This window comes from Camellia sinensis, chromosome 5 (genome assembly GCF_055761805.1).
Source record: "Camellia sinensis isolate YWXY chromosome 5, ASM5576180v1, whole genome shotgun sequence".
In the NCBI taxonomy this organism is placed as follows: Eukaryota; Viridiplantae; Streptophyta; class Magnoliopsida; order Ericales; family Theaceae; genus Camellia; species Camellia sinensis.
The window spans coordinates 209,190,312-209,203,317 of NC_138965.1; the positions used below are offsets into that span (position 1 = coordinate 209,190,312).

The window sequence follows — 13,006 nt, forward strand, 5'->3', positions numbered from 1 at the left end:
TGAACCATCAAAACACTAACAGGATGGTCACTTCTAAAACCAAATTTCAAGTGTTCTACAAAAACCTCCTTTGACTGGAGATATATATAGCCCTCAAATGCATGGCAGAATCCAAACAAACAAACAAACAAAGCAACCATTCTTTAAAAGCACCCTTTTATATATATTGATTGAGCACTTCAAAAGGTTTACTAATACAATCTAATCCAGATATCAAAATACTGGTTTTCCACAACATTGATATTATGCAGATGCGAAGTGCAACAAAAAAAAAAATTGGATTTAACTGCACCAACTTGCCTAAATCATTACAAACTGAAGAATAAATCATGCCTCAAGAGAAGTGCCGCGTGCCTTCGTTCTTTTAGAGTACAAGGGAGAGTTGAGACAGAAATAATGTCGAAGAAAAAGTAAATGAAAATCAATTCTGCAGCTACAGGGAAGCCCTCAACATCTGGATGAAATTCATCAGGTTTTAGACCTCAAAGCAAGACCAGTCTCTATTTTCTTAATTTCAAAGATGAGCATTCTCCACATCTTCAGCACAAACATTTCCGCTTCATCATCCAAGATAGACTGGAGCCTCTCCAGCATTTCAGATGCCTTCACGTGTTCACACGTGCTGGACACAATGTAGTCCACCAGTGAGGTCTCTTCCTCGCCCAGGAACTCTGTTATCTTCTTAGAGATCCATGGTCTCATTCTATCGTGCAGCTCATTCTGAGAGTTCGTAAAAAACAATGAGATATACCTTTGAACACATCACCATTATAAAACAATACAACAATTAAACATAAACTATAGATACTTGAACCCTTCATCCAATTATTTACTCGTTTGGCAAAACCCAAGGGAGGCAATTTTTGAGAACAGAGGGACTAAATTTGGCAAAAAACCCTTCATCCAATTATTTACTCGTTTGGCAAAACCCAAGGGAGGCAATTTTTGACAACAGAGGGACTAAATTTGACAAAAAATCAAATACAGAAATCTAAAAATAATTTTCAATTCAGTTTGCATTTACCAAGAGAGATTTATGTGCACCCATGGTACATTTACCAGAAACATGTTTCTGCCTATGTTACATGGACTTGAAGGGTTGTGTATCTAGAGGTCAGACCCATTAATCCTCTTAAGTTAAAGGTTATGGGAATCAGCAAAAGAGGGTCATATTTTCATGTTTGTAATCTATGTTGTTGGATTAAATAGTTTTCTATGTAACAGAGAGTGTCAAAAGACATTATACTCATTTACAGCAACAATGCAACAAAATATGTATATAACGCCATTGTTGAATACAATCACAGAAATGTACAATATAGAGTATTGAACACATATCTCACACTCTAATCAAAGTGTCCAACAAAGGCATTTGAAGAGTCCAGATATGTCACCTGCTTAGAAGCTAGGTCCAACGACTACACTCTCAAAGCTGCCTCCAAAGAATCTTATTTATCTATTTCATATTCTCGTGGTTACCTCCAAGGAATCTACATTCAATTCAGTAGAATATATGCCTTTCCCAGCTTTGAAAAAAAAAAAAACAAAAGGAAAGATATGTCTGACTAAACCCTAATGCTATGTTTGGATTTTTCAAGGGAAAGGAAAATGAAATGGCAATTAAATTACTTCATTAATGAAACAAAAACAATAACAATAACAAATGCCTATTCATCTTCTTCTCATTTTCCTAACCCAACCTAAAATACAAATAAAATTAGCTTCCTTCACTTTATTTTCTCTTCCTATAAAACCCTTTTTCTTTTCCAAAATCCAAACATAGCCTAAAGATTAGGTCATGCTGGGATTCTGCTATTCGGAAACATGTCCTTGAAATTTCAAGCAAAAACTATGAAATCAAAAATTTATGGTACAAGTTACTCACCTTATCATAAACGGCCCAGTTAATTTCATATGAGAATAACTCATCCTTGGTCTTCGGTATCATATCAATTAATTGCTTCGCATCCAATAGCTTTTTATTATCAGGTGTCTTCACTTTATCCAGTCCTTGTTCCCGATCTCGGTCGCGTTCAAAATTCTCTTTTTTACGTTCATCCCTGGTGCGATGTGTCTCAAACTCATTCCGGTCTCGATCCCGCTGGCTAGACCTACTATCATGAGAACGTCTTGTTCTTTCTTTTTCTGCATCAGGCCTCTCTTCTTTCGGAGCAACACCAGAGATACGTTTTGCAAATTCTGCTGCCGCAGCCAAGTTTGGAGATGGTGCGCCAGAAGTGGTAGGGGCAACGTGCAGTTCCTCAGTTGAGTAATCAATGGGAACCAGCGGCCTCATCTTTTTATCTTTCTGTGCATCCTCATCTTCCTCCTCATTGAAAACAGAGGGGACAGCAGTCCGTTTTCCTGATCCCATAAGACCAAACCCCAACTTTTTAGCAGGAACATTGCTATTATGCCTATCTGATGCAGCAATTGATCCCATGACTAATTCATCCCCATTGCCATTAGGTACACTCCCACCCCCTGGCAAATGGATGTCCAAACCTGTTTACCAAAAAAAAAAAAAAACCGATGATCAAATTAATAAATGAAGGAAAGTGACTACAGACAAAAAAATAGAAGAAGAAATTTAAGTTTAAAAAAAAAAACTTGCCATCGTGGTTTCCATGATCAGAATCCCCATCATAAGTTTCATCAACATCCATGTCTTTGCTCCCGACATTAGTTTCATCAGGCAATATGGCTTTATCACTTCCATTAGTTATGTAGCCAGGCAAAATTTCCAGCGCAGCTTTCTGTTGTTGTTTCTGCTGCTGCAGTTCCTCATCAGCCCTCCTCTTGGCCTCAGCATCTTCTTCCTCTTCTCTTTGTCTATCGGCCATGTCTTCTTCCTTTTCCCTTAGCTTTCTTTTTCTCTCCTCTGACCCGCTGCTCTTGTGTTTCCTCCTTTTGGAATCACCATCATCGTTGTCATGCTCCTGGTCCATAATTTCCCGCTTCCGTTTGTACTCCCTTTCTTTCTCCTTCTCCTTCTCCAGCTTCCTCATATACTCTTTATCTCTCTCCCGTATTTCCCACTCCTTAACACGCGCCTTGTACCTACGATCATCTTCCTTAAGCTTGTACTCTCTTTCCCTCTCTCTCCTAGCTCGTTCCTGCTCCCTATCTCTTTCATATCTTTCCAGTTCTCTTTCTTTTTCCCGTTTCAGATCTCGCTCCTTATCTCTGCTCCTCCTATCATACCTTCTACTCCTATCAGGTGAGCTTGTTTCAGGTCTGTCATGCTCACTTGTAGGTTTACTTTCACTTGTCATCTCATCATCAATTTTATCTTCTGCAGCATCTGCAAAAGAAAAATTAGGGTACACGTCACATGGAGGATCTACTTTAAAGAGAGTATAATGTATAAACAAACTATAGCAATAAAACTCCCAATATCTGATACAAAAGACTCACCATTTCTCATTATATCCACATCCGAGTCCCCATCCTTTGATCTAGCTGGTTGCTCTGAGTTTGATTTACCAGAACCATCAGCAGCTGTCAGTGGAGGTGGAGGTGGTGGGGGTAAAGGGTTGTTCTTTAACCTCTCTTCTATCATACCAGTAAGCTTCTCTAAAGCTTCTCGGTCAGCTTCCCTGTCTTCATCGGTCACAATGCCAAAGTTAGCAGTGTCATTATTTTCTTCATTCCCTGAATCCTTGTCATCTTTCTTTGAGTCATCGACAGAGGGTTTTGGAGGTTCACTCTTCTCAGCACTCAGTGCACCTTCTTGATCTTTCTGGTCCCCTTCAGTTTCAGTCTCTCTGAGTTTCTTTGAGTTTTCAGCTTTCTTTTCAACATAACGCTCAAGATACTCTCTTGTTGCTTGTGTAACATTTATCTGCAGAGGCAGGTGTATCAAATTTACCCAATAAGTTCAGGAGTAGATCAAACATCAAAAATTAAAAGCAAATACAAAGAATGCAAAATTTTCAACACACAACAAAGATGATAATTAATGCACATTAATATCCAAAAAGGATAAGCACCTCAAGTCATACATGATTCACACAATAACTTCCTTTTCTTTTTGATACAAGAGTAGATATAAGGCTGTTCAAGTTCGAGCAGCAAACACTTAAACTAGGTCTGCAGACACTGACCTATCCTTTTGAGTATCAGCATACAATCCATACTTACAGTTACAGAGTAATTGTTTTCATAGAAACTATAAACACCTGATGGCACATTGTATAAAGCAATGCCACCAGGATCACCTTCCACAGTGTGGCTCCCCCACCACTACTACACCCTATTCAAAAACCTTTCCATCTTTCAACCACACTCTCAAATCGAAAGGGGTTTTTACCACAGTGAATACCTCTACAATCAGACAGGATGGATAAGTGACCAGACACTGGCCTCAGCATAACCACCTAGGTCACGTTTGAAAACTTCTCTTCCTGCTCTGAGGATCTCCAGGTTGTAGCATCAAGTATACCTAGCTCCAACCAGAAGCAAGTCCATTGGCTTGTTCCCATCAATGAAATCCAAAGATTCCCTCACGGCTGAGGAATTGTGATCACAACCCCTCCATTCCACTGGAAATCGAATGACATTAAAGTAATCTCCTATGCAACATGGCTTAGACCGCCTTTCTTTCGCAATCCCGAACTCCCAACAAAAGTCCTTCCTGCTGGCCTGCAATACTTGTCCATACAAATTGAGAAAGTCTGTTGTTGGAAGCCATCCTCCACCAAGGCAGATAAATAAGACACAGAATGCTTTCCTAAAGACATCTTTTCTCTCTGCCACCCTCCTATCCCAAAGCACCAAAAAGCCACCCGTTGCCACCCTATTATCCCAAAGCACCAAAATGCCACCCATTGTACCCTTTGCTGCCACAGCTCCCAACTTACAAACCTAGAACTCCGCAAGCTTCTAAGTTCTAACTATATCACTAATCACATTATATGTTACATTATCTAACAATTCACGATTCAATTCACAATTCATACATAGATTGATGCAAATCTATGGATTAATTTATTTTGGGATATATTTTTGGTCAAAGATCAAAAATCCAATACCAACCTAAACGGGAGGAACATATTCGACACTTGCCGATAGAAAAAGACAATGCAGTATATTGCAGACTTGATGTCAATTACCTAAAATGAAACATAAAATAATAATGACAACAACAACAATAATTATAAAACTAATATTCATATTAGTGCTAGTAGTGGTAGTAAAAGCCTGGAAAATACCATAAAGTATGGAACCCAAAAAAAGAAAAAGAAAAAGAGAAAAAAGGAAATCATCGCTTACCACCAACTCTTGTCCATCAACATTTAATTTACTCAGCAGCCTTAATGCACGAAGAACCCCTTCAGCGGACTCAAATTCACAAAAACCAAATCCTTTTGGAGTGCCGTTTGTCGGATCTTGAGCACGTTTCCAATTCTTGACAGGTCCACAAAGCTTCACAAATCAAGAGATATGGGAATTGTTAGTTCAGTAAATTGGGGGAGGGGGAGGGCTACACTTAACCAAAGAAGGGGTATACACATTTATAAACCTACTTGAAGGAGAGAGAGGATGAAATCACTTTCAACTGTTGATGCAATCTTGCCAACATAAACTGTAGTTTGCGGTTTCTCTGTTGGTGCAACACTTGGAAAGAGTGCTGGCCTAGCAATAGGGGGAACAATCGGACCACGAATTCCTAGAACAGGGGGCCGTGACAATGGTGGAACCATGCCAATTGCACCTGGTGGCCGTAGAGAAAATGCTTGCCGAACCATTGGCGTGAATGGATAGCGAATACCTGCAAGAATGGGAAAAAAAATCTATGCAAAATTGTCAGAACAGGTTTACAGACCAATTATAGTAACAACAGTCTTTCCCATCCATAAAACTACGTAGCTAAAATAATTTCACAGAATAACTAAATGCTTTTACCACATATTACATGCATAATAGAGATGGCAGCACAGGCATGGGAACAATCACCACCTGAACAGATAACCTGAAGGAACATAAAGACAATAACATCGAGCTCATAAATCATGGATATGTGAGGTGAGCTTACCTTATGCATCCACTTGCAAATAGTAGCCTTCTCAAACTAACCCATGCACTGATTATGAAGTTTTGAAATTGGATAACATGCGTCTCATTAACGCCAAAGAAATTGAAGATACAAATATTTTAGTGTTCCAGAATCTTTAAATATCTCAACTGTTAACATCTCAATGCGCAAATAACCACAAAGAAAGAACCAGATAGAGGGGGAGAGAGAAAGAAAGAAAGAGAGACTGTAAATGAAAAGATAGTGATACCTTGGAATGCAAAGGCAATGAGGACTCAGTTGCTAACATGATCTGCTGCCGCAATTCAAATATCAAGAGCCCATTAAAGGGAAAACAAAGTATCCTTATAACTACCAGATAATAGCCCACTAAATGAACATGGCCAACCAGACAATATTTAGCATGACAACTAGGAAGAATACATTTGTTCAACTATTCCCTATCGTTCAATTTCCTCTATGCCAGTTTTGAGCATAGAAACAAATTTTTCACTAAAATGATGTCATATTTCAAAAAAGAAAAAAAAAATTCAAGGAAACTAAGCAAATATGTGCATACCAACAAAGGAGTTGTAGAGTGGAAGTCTCTAAGGAACTGCAATATGAAGCCTTCGAACCTTTCTGACCGAAATCAATCAGGACACTGTAGGAGAAAACATCCTGTCATCGATACCCCTTATACAACCAGCACGAATTGCTTCCAACTCCTCTCAACCAAACTTTTCCCCTCTAAATCATACTATTAAACCCATGTAATATAAAGGCAAATGCTAACGAGTGCCCTTGGGGCATTGTTTATTATTGGGATTAGAGTGAAAATATAAAAAAGTGTTTTGATTTGAGTGAAAAGTATTTTGAATTCAATAAAAAAGGGTATAGTGTTCCTTTTTTTTCTTCTTCTTCTTCTTCTTCTTCTTGTGCTATAGAGGAACTTGTTAGCAAGACCCATAGAACTATACTAATACTATCCATGAACCATAAACAACTCTTCATAATAACTTCAATACACAAAATATTGGGTTTACCAAATAAAATAAAATAAAATATAAAGTTCACAATTTTCTAGTACTTACAAATTTTAAAGATGTGCATACAACTTCATGCATCAGAACCAGAGCAATGGCACGATCAAAAGGTTGTTGCCGCTAAAATAACAATAATAACTATAAAAAGTTTCAATTTTTCATCACAGAATAAGACCGAACTATTGCAATTCGATCAACAAGAAACTGAAAGCAAGGGACTTGATCATGAAGATGATAACATTCATACACATACAAACACATATATCGGAATAGAATAGAGAGACAGAGACAGAGACAGAGACAGAGACAGAGACAGAATAACCCACCCGGAGGAGGAATAGTCCCTTGAGGAGTGGGAATTGCTGGGTAACCATTCGGCATCGGAGCGTAATGCCTGAAAGCTGGATTGGGAGGCTGACCCGGCGGAGCATAGGTTTGCATCATTGAAACACCCGGTGGCTGAACGCCGACAGAGCTCTGAAAATTAGGGTTATGAAAATTCGGAACCGGAAGGGGCGAGAACTGCGGCGGCGCGGATGAGACCGGAACAGGTGGCGGCACCAGCCGGAACGACGGAGCCGTCGGTGCTACGGCGGGGACTTGCGGCAGCGCATAGGGATAGATGATTTGTGGCGGTGGAGTAGGGTTAGGGTTAGGGTTAGGGTTTACTAGAAGAGAGGTAGATGGAGCGGATGAGGATTGTGGCGGCGGAGATGGATCGGGTTGATTGGATTGGGAGGGCGGGTTTTCGGGTGGGTCGGAAGGTTGAGGATTGGGTTCTGTGGTCGCCGGCGAGGGCGGAGAGTCCGCCATTGAAAGAGAGCTCACGGCGGAGATCGGTGGTGGTGGTGAGATTGTGAGATTTGATGAGTTGTGCGTTCGAGTCCTCTGTAGTGCCTTGGGTTTGTGCCCTAATAACTCTGTGTTGTGTTGTGTTGTCGTGTGGGAACTGGGAGTGATCAGCTGTGTCGCTAATATAGATTTTAGTAGGGTATGGTTTTCACGTCCAGTTAGGGATTGCCCATCATCATCATCCGTCACCCCCATCCAATCGGTTTCGGATTAAAAAGAGAAAAATGCTGAGATACTGATTTTCCTAATAATTTTACTAACACACTCATAAATGGACGTGGGTTTAACATTAAGTAATAGTTGATCTTATCAAAATTTGTGTGTGTTGATAAAATTATTAGTAAATATTTAAGGCTCTGTTTGGAATAATATTGAGTTCGCATATGGTGTTTAGATAGAGTTGTGGAATTAATTTTTCACAATTCTGCAGAAAACTCAGTCAAATAGAGCGCGATTTTCAAATTTTTTTTCTCGAAATTTGGCCTAACTGGTCATCCGACCGGTTGACCGGAACAGTGAATTTTTTTTTTTTTTTTTACAATTGATATGTTAATTTTTATATATTCGAAAAAATTATTTTCTGAATTTTTTAAAAAAATTTATGTGCTCTAAAATAATTTTAAGTTGTATATTTAGTTATGAATTGTAAGTTTTTGTATCAAATATCAAATGCCATATCAAAAATTTCCACTCAATTCAAAACTATTTTCAAAACTCTTTCATCAAACAAATTTTTCACGCTCAAATCATAATTTCAAACCTCACAAACTCAAAATACAACTCATATTCTCAAATCATAGTTACAAAGCTCTACCAAACGCAACCTAAGTATTCCTAATATTATTGTTAAGAAATTCCATCCGTATTCATAATTTTAAAATCCATCGAATAGATTAAACAGATTAACCAATAGATACAGATTGGATCGATGAATTAAACAAATTATAATTTTATCCATACAAAATTATTTGTTTAACTAAACAATTAAAATAGTTAAGGATTCATATTTTTTAAAAAAGTAAAAAACGTTTTTTTTAAGTTTCAATATTTTATTTATTGGACAAATAAATAATATGTATATATCAATATTTACGAAATTTTTTGAATTCCATGCAAGCGAGTTTTTGGTTTGACGAGTTTCTTTTAATATTTTATTTATTAGATAAACAAATAATATGTATATATCAATATTTATGAAATTTTTTTAATTTCATGCAAGCGAGTTCGGTTTAATTAATTGAAACTTATATGTGTGTCGCCCGATTAAAACTTGGTTTTTTACAAATTATTAAAATTCACCGTTTTGGGCATTGCATGGAAGCCATCCATTTTATGCATGGTTGAATCGGATTTGTTCAATTGGCAAGTCAAACGAATGTTTGTCCCATCCTAAGGTACAGTTGGGTGGAGATGTAACTTGGGTTTCAATTTTTTTGAATTCTAAAATATGTTTAAATTTAATTACTGTTTGGTTTTAAAAAATTAAAAAACATATTTTAAGTTTTTAATTCATATATATATTTTTAGTATTTTTTTTGGTGACAATATTTTAATTTAAATACAATTAAAATATACAAAATTTATAATCTTTTAAAAATTCACTAGATATAAGAAAAATATAAAATATATATATATATACATTTTTTTGAATGAATTTTTTTTTTAGACTTCTTGACAACTATTTTGCTTTCACATTTAGATTATGTACATCTAGAAAAAAAAAATGATTAAAATATGTAAAAAATTACTAAAAATATAAATTATATTATAAGCAATTTGCCAGCATATCTATAAAATTATATTATACACATTCAACAATAAAAATATAAATTATAAAATCAAATAAGGCATTGTTACTGGACCAATAGGTGAAATAGATGGTTATGAACTTGAAAGATGATGTTATTTTTGTTATACAATAATAATAATTTTAGTTATTACATAAATAAAATAAAATTTCATTTTAAAAAGAAGTGTATGGTAGTGGTGGACTATTTGGGGCTGTTTGGGAAGTGGTTTGGGCGGCTAATATAGCCTAAAAATGAAAATCAGCCCAAAAGCTTAACTGTAGCAAACTTTTGCTTGATTTTCAAAAAAAAAAAAAAAAAAATTGATTTTCAGTCGGCAGCTGCAGCAGTGCAGCCTACACTGCCACCAACAGTGTAGGCTGCAGGTTTGCTAAATTACATTATTACCCCTATTCCTCAATCTTTTAAAAAAATAAAGTGAAGGGTAAATTTGTAATTTCAATTTAAACATCATTTCAAACACTTTTTTCAATACAACAATCAACCTAAAAATTTAACTCAACTTCCCAAACACAAAACTAAAATAACCTACTAAAATAGCCAAAAAATCAAATAGCCTACTAAAATAGCCACTTCCCAAACGAGGCCTTTATAGCACTTGGAGTTATAATTTAAACTCATAAAGTCGGGTTAGATATATATTTTTATTTTATTTTTAAAACTTGATTATCATGTGTTTAAAGCTTGAAAAAATAGAGTTGTCCACGCTTGATGCAACCTAGTCCATCCATAAAATTATCTGTCTACTCCTATTTTGAAAGTGTAACGTGACTGTTATGTTTTTTTTTTTTTTTTTAAATTTTAATTTTACCATTTCAAATCTACTATATTTACAAAAAGACATAAAGAGTCATATATAAACTATCTTTCTCTTTATTTTTTGAGTTGACTACTCAAAAATAATATATCTACTTCTAATAGTCCTATATATAAGCAAAAAACCGTCTCTCTTCTTATCAAAAAAAAAAAAAAACATCTCCCTATTTTGTTACATTGATGATAATTGAAGAATAAAAAATAATTAATCTTTCTTATTTTCTGTGTCTACTTTTATACTAATATACATAATATTTACAATTGTCCATCATGCATCAAATTACTGTGAATAATTTTGGTTGAATCTTAAAAGTTATATGCATCCGTTCAAATCTAGACAGAGAAAAGTGCATACGTTTTTAAAATAGAGATTTGTACTGCATTTTAAAAATTCGCAGATAATCTTCATACACTTTCTTTTTATTTAAATTATATTTTCTCAGCTATAATATTTTACATGATACTTTAATAACCAATGTATGACATCAAAATTCTAAAAAAGAACCACTTTTGTTGGTTTTATTTTTTAAATCTATTTTTCCAAAAAAAAATTTCATATTTTTTTATTTATTTTTCATATTTTCTCAGTTTTTGTGATTAAAGATACTGAAATTTCTTCATATTTTATATTTAAATTATACTCTTAAATGAATATTTAATATCTAATAATCTAAATAGAATTAAAAAGTAAATTATTGATAAAAAAAATTATAAGATCGAGCACGTACTGACTTTTATTGTTGTTAGGGCAAATTTCACTTTACCCTCTTGTAGTTTGGGCTGGATGCGGATTCCTCCCATGACATTCAGAAATCACCACATAACCCTTTTGTGGTTGGTGGACTAAAACGCACATTAACTTCTGTTAACAGAAGTTGTAAATTGACAGTTATACCCTTCTCTCTCTCTCTTCCTTCTCTTCTTCTTCTTCTTCTTCTTCTTCTTCTTCTTCTTCTTCTTCTTCATGCCTAGAAGTGTTATACCCTTCTTCTCTATCTCTCTCTCTTTTCTTCCTCCATACTCATTCAACAAATTTCCACTTCTATTCAACAAAACACTTGATTTAGTTTCATGCTACCAACTCTAACACACATACACACACACACATATAAACATGCAAATTGCATATATATAATCTATATATATATATACCAAAAGGGACGGGTGCAAGGAAGGAGGAAGCAACACTAAAATAAAATAATTTAAATCAACAATCAATATTAATAGTATAATACATAAATAATAAAACTTACAATTGTTTATTGGAATGAAACAAACAGTTCTTCAAAATACATAACTTGAAAACGAACTTGAAAATAAAATTACGGAGCTATTTTTCTTGAGGAATAAGTACTCTCAATTTTGCCTTATTCTTGACTGAAGAGGCCCATTTATAATCAAAAGAGACTACTGTTAGCCTTGTGAGTGAATACTATTAGCCTTGTGAGTGAATAATCTTGACTTGAAAGGAGCATCAGGAGCACATGGGAGATGTCTGCTGCTTTCGGTGAGTGACTAAAGTTGATGGCTGCCTTTTACTGTGCTGAATTTGTTGGTTGGATGAATCATGATGAATGATGAATAGTGAATAGTAAAGTTGACTTTTTTCACTATTCATTGCTTGGAGGCATGTGACTAAGAGAATCAATATAGATATATATATAAGCAGCTTTTCACAAAAAATGAGTATTGATTGAAGCTGATAATTATAGCTATATAAAATCCAATTACTGAATTAGGCATATGGGTCCTGAGCATCTTAAAACAGGGGCCCATAAGGATCCTGATTAGTTGAATCGTCAGAAGAGTTTGAATTGTCTGAACTTTCTTCTGAATCACTATTATCCGAATCTGACTTGGCTTGGGCCATAAGGAGACGAGTCATTTAGAGAAGCTCATCTTTGGATGACTTGGATTTAGGCTTAACCTTGGACTTGGATTTTTCCTTTGATTTGGGTTGATCAATGATGGCTTTGCTGACTTGGACTTAATCTTTGACTAGAATGACTTGGGCTTGAAAGAACTGGATGTTGGGCTTCCAAGATTGACTGGAGGAAGTTGACTTCCTTGTGTTAATGGAGCAGCTGGGATCTATTGAGCTTTAACCATAGCAGGAGTTAGAGCATGGATGTTGATTGGGAATTCAGTTTGAACAATTTCAATGATGCGTGGAATTTAGAAATTATTCCACCATTTAACCATGTGTTGACGGTAAATAACATCATCAGAAATACCATATTGCCATTTGAATATCCAAGGGATTTTGTATTTGGATATAAAAATAAGCAATGGAGGGAATTTTCTTTGCTGAGGAGTGAATGAGAAAACAGTGGAGAAGTAATTGACTTGTTCCATAATTACAGATGAGAAGATTTTTGAAATGGCGCCATATTGAGTCCACCATCGCAGAAACCAGGTAAGTAACTCGAATTTGAACTTTTGATCAAATTGAAAAAACCAAGAGTGAC

The 13,006-nt window shown here is 35.5% G+C and overlaps 1 protein-coding gene across 8 annotated transcripts; it reads right to left on the reverse strand.

Annotated features, from left to right (window-relative positions):
• Window positions 1-139: 139 nt before the first annotated feature.
• LOC114320289 (splicing factor PWI domain-containing protein / RNA recognition motif (RRM)-containing protein) lies at window positions 140-8,186 on the reverse strand. Of its 8 annotated transcripts, none has more exons than XM_082871378.1 (8): window positions 6,597-6,632; window positions 5,908-5,974; window positions 5,529-5,773; window positions 5,275-5,427; window positions 3,418-3,844; window positions 2,615-3,304; window positions 1,886-2,505; window positions 140-720 (listed from the first exon to the last, which is right to left on the reverse strand). In XM_082871378.1, the coding sequence occupies exons 2-8, from the start codon at window positions 5,921-5,923 to the stop codon at window positions 469-471; spliced, it is 2,403 nt and encodes an 800-aa protein (XP_082727504.1). In that variant the 5' UTR covers window positions 5,924-5,974; window positions 6,597-6,632; the 3' UTR covers window positions 140-468. The 8 variants fall into 8 exon arrangements, with proteins under 8 accessions (XP_082727504.1, XP_082727503.1, XP_082727506.1 ...); XM_082871377.1 differs by lacking the exon at window positions 6,597-6,632 and adding an exon at window positions 6,038-6,406; XM_082871380.1 differs by lacking the exon at window positions 6,597-6,632 and adding an exon at window positions 6,038-6,120 and having other exon boundaries at window positions 5,918-5,974.
• Window positions 8,187-13,006: the final 4,820 nt, after the last annotated feature.